The sequence below is a fragment of the Chionomys nivalis genome, chromosome 21 (genome assembly GCF_950005125.1).
Source record: "Chionomys nivalis chromosome 21, mChiNiv1.1, whole genome shotgun sequence".
In the NCBI taxonomy this organism is placed as follows: domain Eukaryota; kingdom Metazoa; phylum Chordata; class Mammalia; order Rodentia; family Cricetidae; genus Chionomys; species Chionomys nivalis.
The window spans coordinates 37,826,154-37,843,287 of NC_080106.1; the positions used below are offsets into that span (position 1 = coordinate 37,826,154).

Here is a 17,134-nt window from a genome sequence, read left to right on the forward strand (position 1 = left end):
GTGCAACATGACATAACCTGCATCTCCTTAGTAAAAGCCAAGCGATATTATAGACACGATGAATAAGACACGAAGAAGGCTAATAGTCTAGAATAGTACTGGCAACTATGTTTGGTCTACAGGACAGAGTCACAGTAAGATAGCTGGAGCTAGAGATGGCTCAGCGGGGAAGAGCAGTAAGAGCACTGGCTGCTTTTAAAGAGGTTGAGGTTCGATTCCCAGCCCCCACATGGTGGTTCATCACCATCTGTAACTCCAGTTCCACTGTTTCTGATGCCCTTCTCTTAACTGCACAGGCACAAGGCATGTAAGTGGTGCTCAGACATACATGAAGGCAGAACATTCATACACACACAAAAAAAAGTAAAATTTCTTATTTGGAATTAGCTTGTATCTAATATACAGAATATATTTACATATTTTTTAGTTGCAGACACAATAAACCAAAGAAAAACTCTAATCACTGGTTATATATAAAATATTTATTTTTTGCACATATTTACCTACAGAATTTACAGAAAATAAAACAATGCAGAACATACAGAATACCCTCTTAGAGAATTCTTAGAAGCAGAGGGTTTTATTGCTGCAATTCAAAGAATACAATTTATTGAAAGGAAAGTCAAGATGAACAAGTGTTAAATGGCAGCTTTAATTCAATGGTTTTGTCCTATTATTCAAATTTAGTTTCATATTGGATGAAATTTAAAATATTGCTCATGAAATAATTTAACCTTTTCAAAATCTTCTAATAAACAGGTAAAAAGGCACCACTAGTCCGTTAAGTATTTACAGCAATCCCAGTTTTGTTTCAAGGGCTACCATAGTACACGTGGCTGTTGCGCATACACAGTATGTCATCACGACTCTCCAGCAGTGAGGACTGCAGGCTCTGGCTTGGGATGTGGTTCCGGTGTTACTGGTGATGGACTGGGCCCATCAGCTACACCAGGACAGTACTGGTCTAACACGTCTACCTCAGCATAAAATCCAGTCACCTAAAATAACGACTGTCAAATTCCCAGGCAACACATAATTTAACTTGTACATTCAGAAGACTTCGGGGTGTTTTTTAAAATTCTTTTTTTAAAAAGTAATTTAGTGTTAAATGAGAACAATTTACTGAAAAATATAATAATAGTCGCCAGAATTCAGTACTGGGCTTAACAAAAATTGTTGAAACATTTGTAAAATTTCAACATAATGGAGATGAGGTTTTCTCAGTCTAAGTGGAGCCTGGTATTTCCCACAGCACAATGGAAAGAGGCGCTGAGAATGAAAGGCACACATAGTAGCCAGGTTTAAGGAGCCGTGGAGATGCCAAGCAGATGGTTTCTGAAATACTGGTGCAGGAGAGCAAAGTCCAAACATTTTCCTCTTGGTTTAACATTGGCATTGATTTGCTATTTACAGTAGTTTGCAAAAATACATTATAAAAACTGAATGAGGTTTGGTTTCTAAGTTTAACTTAGTAACATACACACATACTTCATCTGCAAAACTCTGCAGGAGCTGAAGTACTAAAGTGACACTAACACTGAACACAGGTAACCAAAGGTACTGAAGCACGGAGAGCTCAGTCATCTTCATTGAGACAATCTGGACAAATATTGCACGCTTCTTGTCAGTTGTTGCTAAACCATCACATATCCAGTTCCAAAAGGAACCCGTGGTGGCGTTTTGCTGTATCACTTACTTGAAGAAAAACTGGTTTAGGTTCCCTAACAATAGTGCAGATTGTCATTGAACGTGAGGTCTAGGTTTCAAAATTAGCTTTCCTGTCTGTAAAAAAGGAAAAAAGAAAAAGTCAATTCACAGTTCTATTAAAAACACCAGCAGTTACTTATAGACCTTAAAGGGAACTGGAGTAAAGGCACTTGCTGCCTGCCAAGCTTGATAACCCAAGTGCAGCCCCCAGAACCAAAACGGTAGAAGCAGAGAACTACTGCACATCTCTCTCTTTCCCACTGGCACCATGGTATATGGTGTGTGCATACTTGGGTGCTCCTGTGCACAAACACACATGATCAGTCATTCAATAAAGATGTAAAACTTCTGTTAAAGGGCATCTTGGAACCAGTGAGATAGCTCAGTGAGGAAAGGCTCCTGCTGACAGGTCTGACAAAATCAGTTCAGTTCCCAGGACCCAAAGCGGAAGGAGAAAAAAAAGACTTGTGGGAATTGTCCTCCCCTGCTGGGATGACATAGTATTCCAGGCCAGCCTGTCTCAAAATTAAAAATAATAATAATAATAAATAAGAAAGATTCAATTGTCAACCCCACCAATTTGTTTGGCACCCCTGACTGCAGCCCTGGCTGGTTTAGAACTTGCTATATAAACCAGGCTGGTTTCTTCCTCCTGAGTGCAGGGGTTAAGGGTGTGTGCCAACAAGCCTGACTAAGAGATTTCAGGTATAATCTTGTTTGGTTCAGATAAGGAATTGCTATGGAGTCCAGGCTGGCCTTCACCCCTTTACTGATTTTTGTTTTTTGGTGGCAGTGGGTTTTTGTTTTGTTTTTAGACAGTATTTTTATCTTCAGGCTAGTCTCAAATTTGTATATAGCTAAGGGAGAGCCTTAAACATTGATTTTCCTGCTTCCACCACCCAAGTGCTGGGATTACAGGTGTAAACCATGCCCGGTTTCACGTGGTGTTAGAGATCAAACCCAAGGCTTTACACGTGTTAAACAAGCACTCAGTTACAACTCCCAACTGAGCTACACCCAAGACCTTGGCTTCACACTCTCTTCTCTTGCCTCAGTTCCCTAGTACCGAGATTACAGGTGTATGCCACCAAGCCTGACCCACAGGACCCAAAGGTCTGTTTTCCTAAAACTAAACGGTCCACTAAGCATTTTTGTTATTTTGAAACAGGGTCTCACTATGTAGATTAGGGTGGCCTTGAATTTGAAGTAATCCTCTTGCCTCCCATGGGCAGAGACTATAGATGTCAACAACATACCTGGCTACAGGTATATTCTAATGAAAAAATACTTACATCATCACAAGACATATTGTATTCTGCTAGTATCGTTCGGCATCGAGCAGCTATTCTGAATTATTGTGGTCAAAGAAAAATTGCCAATGCGAAGCAAGCATCTCTTATGGTTTAGACGTGAAATGTTGCCCCCAAGGGCTCATGTGCTAAGGGTTAGGTTGAGGTAAAGGTTAAAGGTTAGCCATCGGCATGTTGAGGTAACTGAATAACGAAGGGACAAACTTCCTCAATAGATAAATCCACCTATAATTTCATAGCTAAGGGGCGTGGAGCCTAGTCAGAGATGTAGGTTCCAAGGGGATAACTTTGAAAAGCATATTTTGTTACTGAACCTTCACTGTGTCTGGCCACCATGAGGTGAGTGGGTTTGTTTTACCCCACGCTTCTTGTCATGATGTACTGCCTTACCATGGCCAAACACAACAGAACTAACCAAGCATGGACTGAGCCCTCTGAAATCACGAGCCATGACAAATCTTCTCACGTATTTTGTCTTGGGGTTGGAATGTGATTAACAAGGCTTCTAACAACCACTTAGATAACATGGAAGGTTCTTCAGCTTAGTTCAGAGAACAAAATTAAACTCTAGGTAAAGGATACATTGATGGTGCAACTACTCTTTTGTGTATGCCAGCAAAGAACAAGCCTATTAGAGTTATACAGCTAACTGTGAAAACTGGATGATTCCATAAGGACGTGAAGAAGGACACCTGTAAGAGAGAAGTGTGAGATTAAGGATCTTAGGGCCTACACAGAAACGCACAATGTTTTATCACGTCAATCACAAGGGTGTGAAGACTTCCAACAACTCTACTTCTTATTGCTGTGCTATGATAACAGAACACATGCTTTATCTTCTTTGTATGGCAGGATTGCACAGCATCGTCATCCATGCCAAACTCTAGGCCACTTCAAATTCATTCCTATAATCAGAAAACCACCCCACCAAAAAAATCCTCAACTTTCTGTTCAATGAATGAAGATTAGGCCTTTAGTGTCTTCTTCCCCTAAACCCCCCTGACAGGGTTTTTTGGTTTAGTTCTAGCTCTCCTGGAACTCTCTGTAGACCAGGCTGACCTTGAACTCAGAGGTACACCTGCCTCTGCCTCCTGAGTGAGTGCTGGGATTAAAAGCAGTGCCACCCCTGCCCTGCTGGAGGCCTTTAGTCTCAATGAAAACACAGATTAAATCTGATTTAATTATTTCCCTGTCAAAAAGCTTCAAGGCTGGGAACAGTGTCGGTAATGAAACTACCTAATTTCAAGGCTTAGGAGGCAGAGATAAGTGGATCTTGTGAGTTCAAGGCCAGTCTGGGCTAATAGCTGCATAGTGAGACTTTGTCTCAAAAAGTTAAAACCAATAATTTTAATTTAAAATTTAAAATAATTTAAGAGACTGAGGCCGGCTCTGTCATTCATAACCAAGTCCCAGACTAATCTTCATCTCCCATCCCACCCTCCACACAAATGCCAACTTCCCTATTAGCTTAATTTCTACAACGCCTTTATTACCTTTGCTTGAAATGAATAAATAATGTTTATTTGAATTTTTTTTTGTTTTTTGTTTTTTTGAGACAGGGTTTCTCTGCAGCTTTGGTGCCTGCCCTGCCTTGTAGACCAGTCTGGCCTTGAACTCACAGAGATCTGTCTGCCTCCCGAGTGCTGGGATTAAAGGCATACGCCACTACCGCCTGGTTTATTTGAATTTTTAAAAATGAAGCTGTTTTAAAGCTTCTTGAAAAATGAAATAAAAAATATGAAGTAAAAAAAGTTTCTTTTGAAGTTATTAGAATTGTGGTGGCCATGGACACTGAAACAACAAAAACTGGTTAGTAGGAATCTGTAAAGATCTAGAGAGAAAGATTGAGAGAGAAAGAAAGGACTTCCTTCAGATCTGGGCATATTGAAATGACTATAAAAAATCTGGAAATGCAGAACTCTAAAACTATGTAGAGTGACAAGAGTCCAGCATCCATGCTAGAACAAGAGGACACGAAAAGCAGAAGGCTTAGAAATGGAAACATAGCAAAGTAAAAAGATAAACATGTAGCCTGTCTAGAAGAAGAAAGTAAACGGATTGGTAATACATAGAAAATACGCTGGAGGGAAGCACAGCACTCTGTCCACAGGAGAGATCTCACAGTTTATGATGGAAAGCTAAACACATACACACACGCACACACGCAAGACAAAGAAATGGACTAGGCCTATGATTCAACAAGGACAAATGAAAGAACAAGGCTTAAAACACCAGGAGGGAAATATTTCTGAGATGAGGTGATGCTGAAGATAAGCTAAAGTTCCAGAGGACTTCCTTTTCTTTCTGTTTTGGGAAACAGGGTCTTGTTACATAACCCCTGCTGACCTGGTACTTACATTGTAGACATGGCAGCCTAGAACTCACAGTAACTCCTATGCTTTAGCCTCCCAAGCACAGGGAACATAGGCATAAGCCTCCACGCTCACCTCTGAAGAACTATCGCTTTACAATCTCTGAGCTTTACTGGCCAGCAAGATGGTTAGATAGGTAAAGGTACTTGTCACCAAGTCTGATAACCTGAGTTCAATCCCCAGGACCCACATGGTAGAAGAAGAGAGCTAATTCCCAAAGTGTCTTCTGTCTTCCACAAGAGGAGCAAACACACACGCGCGCACACACACACACACAAACACACACACACTATATAAATGTGTAATTTAAGGAAATCTGAGGGGTTTTTGTTTGTTTGTTTTTTGGAGACAGGGTCTTTCTGTGTATCCTTGGCTGTCCCAGAACTTGCTCTGTAAACCAGGCTGGCCTCAAACTCAAGAGACCCTACTGCCTCTGCCTCCCAAGTGCTGGGATTAAAGGTATGGCTGAAAATCTGAGCTTCGATTCCTACAAGATGGCTATGTGCCTGGACAATGTTAGCACCTATAGTACTTTGTAAATGTGTGTATAGTCTGTGTGTGCACTCACTTGTTCCTCTATTACCTCCACCCTAATTTTTAGGATAAGGTCTCTCACGGAACCTGCAGTTCACTGATTGGCTGAACTGGCCGACTAGCAAGCTCTGGGATCCTTCTACGTCATCAGCCCTGTCCTCCCCCAGCTCTAGAGTTGCAGACAGGGACTGCCACGTCTGGTTCCACGTGACTGTAGGAGTTATGAACTTGGGTCCTGACGCTTACACAGCAAACAGTCATTTCTCCAGTTCTGATACTTTATAGTCTAAAAGTTGTTTGTCATTTTACTCTTGCTATTTAGCAACAATGTCTCACCATGCAGCCCAGGTTGGCTTCTATCACTCAAATGTCCTGGTTCAGTCTCCCATGACGTCAAGATTACAGGACTGCACCACCGCCCCTGGCTTTATGTTCTTACTTTAACTAGAGCAGTTGTATTAGCCTCCTTCCCTCCAGGGCAACAACCAATGACATCTAAACAGCAGTTTCTTCTTTCAGAAGTTTGCAGTATCTTTTTACTCCCTGGCTTTTGTATTCGTACCTTCTGCTTCAGACACAATTGCTGGTTAGAACTCTCATCAGGTTTGGGTTATTAAACACTGAAGTAAAAAGAACCAACCCCAAGGCTAAAAGCTATCTTCTCACCTAATTTAGAAATTATATTAACTACATAGTTTTGGGCCTATTTCCGATTACATTTAATTCTTCGTTTTATTAAGATCTCAACTAGCTGAAATCAGCTTATATTTTTCTCAATTAGAAGTAGACTCATTTCCCAAGATAGAACATTTTTAATCTTCTTGCCAGACTCCTTCTACCCTCCCCTACAGATGAGTACCAAGTACAGCCTTCAGATCAGATTTTATAAATGAACTCACAGGAGAGTTTCCTGTCTGCCACAAAACCCCTTCTATTTTTTTTTTTTTTTTTTTTTTTTGGTTTTTCGAGACAGGGTTTCTCTGTAGAAAACCCCTTCTATTAACACAAATTCCAACACCAACCTCCCCTGCTTCCTGTCCTTTTCCATTTCCCCTAAGTGAGAGTCGGGCGGGGGAAGGGTACATCCTAAACAACCCCCTGGCTGTCTGAATTGCCAACCAGATTGATGACAAAAGCCTTATCATTAGGCTTCCCCTTCTGTATAACTTAAAAAGTAGAACATAAATTTACAGATGTAGTCTACTTAATTATAACTACAGCCAGGTGGTGCACACCTTTAATCCTAACACTCAGGAGGTAGAGACGAGAGATCACTGTGAGTTCAAGGCCAGCCTGGTCTACACAGTGAGTTCCAGGACAATCAGGGCTGTTACACAAAGAAACGTTTTCATTCTCAACAATGAAAAAAAAAAGAGAGAGCCTATTTTTAAGAAAATCATAAGACTGAACTTATAGCTGGAGAGAGGTGATGAAAGAGAATCCTGAGACTAGCCCAGTGTGTGGGGGTGTACCTAGAATCCTGAGACTAGCCCAGTGTGTGTGTGTGTGTACCTAGAATCCTGAGACTAGCCCAGTGTGTGGGGGTGTACCTAGAATCCTGAGACTAGTCCAGTGTGTGTGTGTGTGTACCTAGAATCCTGAGACTAGCCCAGTGTGTGGGGGTGTACCTAGAATCCTGAGACTAGCCCAGTGTGTGGGGGTGTACCTAGAATCCTGAGACTAGTCCAGTGTGTGTGTGTGTGTACCTAGAATCCTGAGACTAGCCCAGTGTGTGGGGGTGTACCTAGAATCCTGAGACTAGTCCAGTGTGTGTGTGTGTGTACCTAGAATCCTGAGACTAGCCCAGTGTGTGGGGGTGTACCTAGAATCCTGAGACTAGCCCAGTGTGTGGGGGTGTACCTAGAATCCTGAGACTAGTCCAGTGTGTGTGTGTGTGTACCTAGAATCCTGAGACTAGCCCAGTGTGTGGGGGTGTACCTAGAATCCTGAGACTAGTCCAGTGTGTGTGTGTGTGTACCTAGAATCCTGAGACTAGCCCAGTGTGTGTGTGGGTGTACCTAGAATCCTGAGACTAGCCCAGTGTGTGGGGGTGTGTACCTAGAATCCTGAGACTAGCCCAGTGTGTGTGTGTGTGTGGGGGGGTGTACCTAGAATCCTGAGACTAGCCCAGTGTGTGTGTGTACCTAGAATCCTGAGACTAGCCCAGTGTGTGTGTGTGGGGGGGGGTGCCTAGAATCCCAGTATTCGGGAGGCAGAGGCAGGTGGATCTCTCTAAGTTTGAAGTATAGCTTGGTCTATACAGCTACATAGTGAGACCTTGCCTTGAAGAAAAAAAAAAAATAAAAACCAAAGAAAAAAACAAGAAACGAAAGAAGAACACAAAACTGCAGATTTTCTAATAAAAAAGATTGAACTTGAAACGAAGGTACTAGAAGAGGTGGAAACTTCAGAAACATTCCATCAAATAACCCTCCCAGAGCTAACATCATGAGACCTGATATTGCATTTGGCACAGCGAAGCTTGTGCAGTGCCCAGCGGGCGTCCTCTCAGTGTTCTCCATACTAAACTCCAGGCAAGAACCGTGGAAGGACCAACGTGGAGAAAGAAAAGCTTTGATGACTCGAGGAGCTGGCACTCTCTCTTCAATGACAATGAAAACACAAGGAATTAATTGTGACTCCGAAGATCAGGTCACCTAGAGATCAACTTATAACTCAATTCTGTCAACTTCGCTAAGCTACATGGCCTAGAGATCAGTGACTTGGTTCCTCCTGATATTGGCCACCTGGTCTAATCTGTTTACCAGTGACATTTGTCTTTGTATCTTTTTCCTGGCATTTTCAAATGCTTTATGGGATGCAGAAAGGTATTAATAAATAATTTACTGAATTACAGTATTTAAAATCTGGTATTGAACCAGGTAGTGTGGTACACACCTTTAATCCCAGCACTGAGGAGGCAGAGGCAAGTGGATCTCTGTGAGTTCGAGGCCAGCCTGGTCTACAGAACTTGTTCTAGGATAGCCAGGGCTACATAGAGAAACTGTCTCAAAATAAACAAACAAACAAAAACAAAAAGAAAGATAACTAACTCATAAAGTCAGCTAGAGCTTTACTTAAGCAAACAATTACCGAGCATGTCATTAATACGAGATTAAAGACATTAGTAGCAGGCACAGGCAGGTTGGCATCATGTTTCATTTTTAGCATCATACATCTAGTATCTCATTTAATCTGCTAACGGTTTTAAAACAAAATGTCTACCTTTTGTGTCTCAGGATCTATTAGCCAGTTCCAGGCACCAGTAGCTGTACAGACAGACACCACTATAAGAAGCACTGGTGGAAGATAAACAGAAAATTAGTAAGCAAACATCCCTTCATGTCTTGATACCCCTTCCATCAGTTCCTGACAGACACAGCCAAAGAATGCAGCCCTTGATCAAATAGAGCAATGACTGAGCTCAAGAGTCAGACTTGCCACCTTGAGGAACTCTCTTCAACATTCTTTTTTTTTTTTTTTTTTTTTTTTTTTTTTTTGGTTTTTCGAGACAGGGTTTCTCTGTTGTTTTGGAGCCTGTCCTGGAACTAGCTCTTGTAGACCAAGCTGGTCTCGAACTCACAGAGATCCGCCTGCCTCTGCCTCCCAAGTGCTGGGATTAAAGGCGTGCGCCACCACCGCCCAGCCTCTCTTCAACATTCTGAACCCTGGGAATGGGGGATTACAGCAACTTCTTCTTGATTAGGATTCATGAGAATGAAGTCTAAAACTTAAAACCAAGAATTTCAAGCTAGGACTCAATGTTATAGAGCTTTCATTGTGGTTTTGCAGATCCTGTAAACTCACACTGAAAAGAGAAAGCCCTCCCATTTTCTAATGGGGGCACACAAAGGCCCCTTTCTGAGCCACATTGCAGTCCTGTGATTCCTAGCCAGGCAGACAACTGCTGCTGAGTTAAACAAAGGGCAGTGTTGGAGTCACTGAGTGTGATGTCACTGGTGAGCAGACCAGTCAGTACTGGTTTTTAAAAGGGGAGTAAAGAAAGGACTTAAACAGGGCGGTGGTGGTGCACGCCTTTAATATTAGCACTGGGGAGGCAGAGGGAGGAGGACCTCTGTGAGTTCGAGGCCAACCTGGTCTAAGAGTGAGTTCTAGGACAGACTCCAAAGCTACACAGAGAAACCCTATCTCGAAAAATAAAAAAAATAAAAAAATAAAAATAAAGAAAGGACTTAAAGAAATTTCCAAGGCCAGTAGAAACCAGAAAGGGTTGAGTTTTTTCCACTAAGCCTTTTTTTTTCAAATTCTACATTTGTTAAGTTGTGTGTGTGTATGTATGGCATGTGTGTGTATGTGTGTGTGCGCCATGGTGTACATGTCAAGGTCAGAGGTACTTGTGGGAGCTGGTTGTCTCCCTACACCAGATGGCTCCTGGGAATTGAACTCAAGTCATCAAGCTTGGCAGCAATCACCTTTATCTGCTTAGCCATTTGCTAGACACCCCTACCTTTTAAAATCTAAATAAATTATAAGTTGAAGAATAGATAATATTAATAAAAAAGAACAAAAGGATATTGTGATTAAGCAAATGCTGTGGGACAATAGTCTGTACCCTGTCACTTGCATTATTTTTAATAAAATGCTGACTGGCCAGTAGCCAGGCAGAAAGTATAGGCAGGGTGATGGCAACCAGGCAGGAAGTAGAAGCATGGCAACAAGAATTATGGGAAGAGGAAAGTTTCAGTCTGCAGTTTTGACCCAGATGCAGAGGAAGCAAGATGTGTCTGCCTCACCAAAAAAGGTACCAAGTCACGTGGCTAACACAGACAAGAATTATGGGCTAATATAAGTTATAAGAGTTAATAAGAAGCCTGAGATACTAAATCTCAGAGTCCAGCTTCCCACAACTAGTCCAAAGCTGAGCGGTATACACATCTGTGGTCCCATCAACGGGAAGCAGAAGTAGGAGAGTCACTTGAGCCTAGTAATTGGAGGCCAGCCTGAGCAAGATAGCAAGATCCCATATCCAAAAAGATTAGGAATGGAGGGAGGAGGGGAAAAAGACAATTTGTCTTAATACAGATAAGCAGAACATTCTCTTGGCTATATCAATGCTTTTATAGTTGATCACATTTCCCACTCTGCCCCTTCCTTGGAGCAATAACTAGACCTCATTCAAATCATACTGTGTAGCCTTCACAATACTTAGGAATAGGAATAGGCAGTAGTAAGGTAAAAGTCTTTCCTGGGTCAGGCTCCAAAGTACACCATTAGGCTGTATTAAACATCAACTAAGGAGGTATCAAGATGGCTCATCTGACAACAGGGCTTGCCATCAAGTCTTGTGGCTTGAGTTCAATTCCCAGGACTCACAAGGTGGCTGGAGAAAACTGTCTCCCACAAATTGTCCTCTGACCTCAACATGGGCTGTGGCATGTTAGTGAACCTGCATGCAAGCACACATGCCAACAATATATGCAATATAATATTTTTTAAAAATATATTAAAAGAAATATCATAACCTTTGCTTTTTAAAGATCTATGTAATTCTATATGTATGTACCTGCGTGTATATATGTACACTATATGTATGCAGGGCCTGCATAGGTCAGAGGATTGTGAGTCACCATGTTGGTACTCAGAACCAAACTCAGGTCCTCTGCTGAGCCATCTCTTCAGCCCTGTTTTAATCTTATAGGTATAACTGAATGATTTCTTTTTAAAGCAAGAACTTTGTAGATGCTAAGCACATGATCTACCAGAGTCATCCTCAAGTCAAAATATGATTTTTCTTTTTTTGAAAAAGATTATCTTAAATTATGTCTATTTGGGCCGGGTGGTGGTGGCACACGCCTTTAATCCCAGCACTTGGGAGGCAGAGGCAGGCGGATCTCTGTGAGTTTGAAACCTGCCTAGTCTACAGAGCTAGTTCCAGGACAGGCTCCAAAACCACAGAGAAACCCTGTCTCGAAAAACAAACAAACAAAAAAAAATTATGTCTATTTGTATGTGTGTATCCATATAGGCTTGTGCACATGTCTGCAGAATATAAAAGAGGGTGTTGGATCCCTGGGACTGGAGTTACAGATGGCTGACATGAGTTCTGGGAACGGGATGAGTCCTCTACAAGATCAGGATGCACTCTCAATCACCAGCCCCAAAATATGATTTTTCTTAACAAAATTATATTTCAATAGCTTGTAGGCAAATTGTGTTTTACTGGGGTTTTTTTGTTTTGTTTTGCTTTTTCCCTCAAGACAGGGTAACTTACTCTGTAGACCAGGCAGGCCTTGAACTCAGGAGCTGTGCCTGCCTCTGCCTCCAAAGTACTGAGACTCAAGGCATACAGCACCACCAGCGAGCTGTTTAATTTACTGTATGAGACAGAGTAGCTCACTGAATCACCACCAGCGAACTGTTAACTTACTATATGAGACAGAGTAGCTCACTGAATCTGAAGCTCACTAGCTACTAACATTTTTATTGAGTGTTTTTCATCAAAGTTATAACATTTAATAAAAAAACATGTATCTTGGGCTGGAGAGGTGGCTCAGCAGTTAAGAGCATTGGTTGCTCTTCCAGAAGTCCTGGGTTCAATTCCCAGCACCCTAATGACAACTTACAACCCTCTGTAACTCCAGTCTTAGAGATCTAGTGCCCTTTTCTGGCCTCTTTGGACATTGCACACACACATAGTAACACAGATATACATGCAGGCAAAAAAGAAAACAATCATACACATAAAAATATGATTTTTTTTTCTGGCTATACAGTTCAGCAGATAAGAGCACTTTCTGTTCTCACAGAGAACCTGGGTTCAGTCCCCAGCACCCACACAGTGAATGGCTTACAATCACTAGAGACTCCAGTTCCAGGGTATATGGTACCCTCTTCTGGATTCTGCAGGTACCTGGCATGCACACACGTATATGCAGACAAAACATTAATATACTTAAAACTTTTTAAAAATATGTATGTATTTTCATAGAAAAATAAAAATTCAGCCAGGCAGTGGTGACACACACCTTTAATCCCAGTACTTGGGAGGCAAAGGCAGATGGATCTCTGTGAGTTCAAGGCAGCCTGATCTACAAAGCAAGTTCCAGGACAACCAGGTTGTTACACAGAGAAACCCTGTCTCAGTTCCCACTCCGCCCACCAAAAAAAAGGGATGGAGAGATGGCTCATAGATTAAAAGCACTGGCTGCTCTTCCAGAGGTCCTGAGTTCAATTTCCAGCACCTACATAGTGGCTCACAACCATCTATAATAAGATCTGATGCCCTCTTCTGGCGTGTGTATACATAATAAATAAATCATATATATATATATATATATACACACACACACACACACACACACACGTGTATATACGTGTGTGTGTGTGTGTGTGTGTGTGTGTGTGTGTAAAAAGGCTGGACAGTGGTGGTGAATGCCTTTAATCTCAGCACTTGGGAGGTAGAGGCAGGAGGATCTCTGTGAGTCCGAGGCCAGCCAGGTCTACAGAACAAGTTCCAGGACAGGCTCCAAAGCTACATAGAAACCTTGTCTCGGAAAAAAAGAAAGAAAAGAATAGAATAGAGCCGGGCGGTGGTGGTGCACGCCTTTAATCCCAGCACTCGGGAGGCAGAGGCAGGCGGATCTCTGTGAGTTCGAGACCAGCCTGGTCTACAAGAGCTAGTTCCAGGACAGGCTCCAAAACCACAGAGAAACCCTGTCTTGAACCAAAAAAAAAAAAAAAAAAAAGAATAGAATAAAAAAAAAATATCAACCATATAAAATAGTCTGTCCTTTTAGGGTAGCCAGTTGTAATTTTTTTCTTTAAAAAATCATTTGTTGTGCGTGTATATATGCATGACATGTACAGGCACGAATGCACGAGGAGGTCAGAAAATTCCGTGGAGTCCATCCTCTCCTTCGCCATTTGAATGGCTTCTGAGGATGAAACTGAGCTCTAAACTCTACTGCCTGCACCCAGGCCATCTTGCTAGTCCATGATTTTCTTTTCTTGTTTTTTTTTTTTTTGTTTTGTTTTTTTCGAGACAGGGTTTCTCTGTGGTTTTGGAGCCTGTCCTGGAACTAGCTCTTGTAGACCAGGCTGGTCTCGAACTCACAGAGATCCGCCTGCCTCTGCCTCCCGAGTGCTGGGATTAAAGATTTTCTTTTCTTAAGCATTTCTTTGTAATACATTGTTGACAGTGTTAAGTAGCATATTTAAAAGGTGTCTACACACAGAAATCTGATAGCTGAGTAAAACAAGCCTTTATTAGTCCTAAGTATGAAATAAATTAGTAATAAAGTTATCAGCGGCACCTCCTTTTCCCCTAGAAAGCATTCAGCAACTTACTTCTCCAGCGTCCAGTGGCAGGTTGCAAGCAATGAATATACTCAGTAAGTCTTCTTTCGAAAGCCTTGAGATCTAGGCAAAGAGAGTTCAGTTCTCTACCTACGCTTTCCAGTTTGAACTTATTAAAATGAAATTTTAGGTCGATATCAGCTACAGGCCTTACACATCCAATCCCATACGTCATGCACTCTTTGCTTATGATGACAGTTTTATGGACACAACAAAAACATCACTTTGTTTTCATTCCAGTTTCTGGAAACCAGTTGGTCTACATTTAGAAGCTTGAAAAATATGTATAAGGAAGACCAGCCGGAGCCAAAAGCTGGAATCGGGGAGCTGCAAATAAAAGTAGCAAAATCCAGCTGAGTTCCGATTCTGTGCAACCAGGAACTTTCTGTTGAAACATCAAAACCCATTGGGTTTGCAATTACCGATTCAGGCCCTAGCTCTCATCATTAATGGATGGCTCTGTAGTATGGGCTTACTAGACTTCCGTAGAGAGATAACGGTTGTACAAAGACACTCCCTCCCCTCCTCGGAATGAGTGACCGGTGATCGTCCCGGCAGCAGCGAGCACCTACGTCCTGGGCTGTGACAGGGCGCACCTCTGAATGAAGTGGGGTGCTATTTCCACAGTGGAGTTTTTGTAAAACTTTGCAAGGCCAAGAGCACTCCGAAACCCCGACAATTACCGGAAGCCAAGGAAGAAATTCGGGTTACGGCTCGTGGGGTTGTCAGACAAAAAGAAAATGAAACCGCACTCGACAACACGCAAGGGCTCGTCAATGAGAAGTAACCCCCCCCCGCGCGCGCCGCCCTCGCGGGAAGAAGGTGGCACCCCTCCGCCCCGGGTCCCCGGCACCCCGCCCTCGCGACCCCGTCCGCCTCGGGACTGGGCGGGCGACACACTCTACCTTCCGCCTGTTCCAGCGAGTTCATGTCGGGCGGCAGCTCCGGTCACCGCCGCGGCCAGGTCCGCATCGCAGCCCTCCGTCCCCGCCCGGCCGGCAGCACCAACTCCCACCTCTAACCGCTCCCCTCGGTCCCTCCCCTTCGCACCGCCCCTCTTCTAGAAACGCTGAGTTTATTGGGTATCTTTGGCAGACCGCTTAACTAAAGTAGTTTTCTATTGGCTAATTTTAGCAAACGCTTTCGGAGACCTAGAGTTAGACGTTCAGCGGGAAGGGCCAAGAATAGCAGGCAGTCGGGCAGGTATAGCCATGGCGCCGCCTGCTGCCTCGGGGAGGAACTGCATCCTGGAAAAGCTTACTTCATTTTTACACATTCCCTTGGTTTCTTCTTTCTTAGTTCTTTCAGTCTCTAAACAGTGATTGAGAGCCCACTTCCTTCTGGACAGTATTCTGGTTGCTAAGGAGAGATCAACAAGCTGTCCTTGCCCTCAAGGAACTAAGGAAAACTAAAATAATGTTCAGTGGTCAGTAACCACAGAATAGATTTCCTTGACTAATGGTACCGCTTTCTTAGAGAGGCAACTCCTTAGAGGATTTCTGTCTTGGTTATTTTCTTCTCATGTCATCCGATATTCATAAGTAATAAAGAATGCAAAGTATAAGCCTCAGTAACTATAACAAGAATATGTACAAGGTTAGCAAAATGGATATTTGATTATAATGGCCTGTTTATTTCCTAGTGGTCATTGATTCATTCAAGAAGTATTTATTGCCGGGCAGTAGTGGCGCACGCCTTTAATCCCAGCACTCGGGAGGCAGAGGCAGGCGGATCTCTGTGAGTTCGAGATCAGCCTGGTCTACAAGAGCTAGTTCCAGGACAGGCTCCAAAACCACAGAGAAACCCTGTCTCGAAAAACCAAAAAAAGCCGGGCAGTGGTGGCGCACGCCTTTAATCCCAGCACTTGGGAGGCAGAGGTAGGCGGATCTCTGTGAGTTCGAGACCAGCCTGGTCTACAAGAGCTAGTTCCAGGACAGGCTCCAAAGCCACAGAGAAACCCTGTCTCGAAAAACCAAAAAAAAAAAAAAAAAGAAAAAAAGAAGTATTTATTGCGTGACACGCTAAACATTGTGTTTATCTAAGATACAGTTATGACGGTGGTAGATAAGATTGCAGTCCTCAAGGCGAAAGGTTGCAGGGAGCAGTAAGCATGCAAACATTGAGTGATTTTAGATAAGAGGAGTTCTGTGGAGGAAACATAATAAATGATGGAACTGAAAGGAGTTTATTGCAAGTGTTGCAAGGACATTTGAACTGTGGGCCCCAAGATGACAGAAAACATCCGGGCTGAGCAGAACTTGAGTGACACTTCCCTGTTTCCCAAATTGATATATTGTGTATTTTTGCTGCTATGACTTCTCCCATGCCACCTGTTTGTTACTGGCTTTGCACACACACACACACCTATAGTATATTCTCATCAAAATGCAAAGCATTCATACCTAACTCAGGATCCAGTAAGAAAAAGATTTGAAACAGTATGAGTGATCAAGGCAGCTGTTCAGAGGTCGATTGCACAACTGAGAAGGGTAAAAATGTGTTTGTGAAAATTTTGCATTAATGATGGGCGGGTGGTGGTACATGCCTTTAATCCCAGCACTCAGGAGGCAGAGGCAGGCAGATCTCAGTGAATTCAAGTCCAGCCTGGTCTACACAGCAAGTTCCAGGACAGCCAGGGCTACACAGAGAAACCTTTTTAAAATAAAAATTATATATAAATATATATAAGATAAAACAATTTTTAAAAAGTTTGTATTAATAACAATAGCCGGAGTGTAAACTCTACTTCAACCTACCTTCTTCATCTTCCTCCTGTCTTTTTTTTTTTTTTAAGGAAGGAAGGATTTATTTTGGCTCACGATTTTCAAATGTTAAAATTTATTTTATTTTATATGTATGGGTGTTTTGCCTGTGTGTATGCCATGGACCACTTGT

The 17,134-nt window shown here is 42.5% G+C and overlaps 1 protein-coding gene across 1 annotated transcript; it reads right to left on the minus strand.

The window, feature by feature from the left end:
• Positions 1-462: 462 nt before the first annotated feature.
• On the minus strand, positions 463-15,278 carry Cnep1r1 (CTD nuclear envelope phosphatase 1 regulatory subunit 1). The gene is made up of 6 exons (XM_057754290.1): positions 15,145-15,278; positions 14,231-14,302; positions 9,149-9,222; positions 3,600-3,709; positions 3,000-3,054; positions 463-1,782 (listed from the first exon to the last, which is right to left on the minus strand). Exons 1-6 carry the CDS (start codon positions 15,167-15,169, stop codon positions 1,741-1,743), a joined length of 378 nt encoding a protein of 125 aa, XP_057610273.1. The 5' UTR covers positions 15,170-15,278; the 3' UTR covers positions 463-1,740.
• Positions 15,279-17,134: the final 1,856 nt, after the last annotated feature.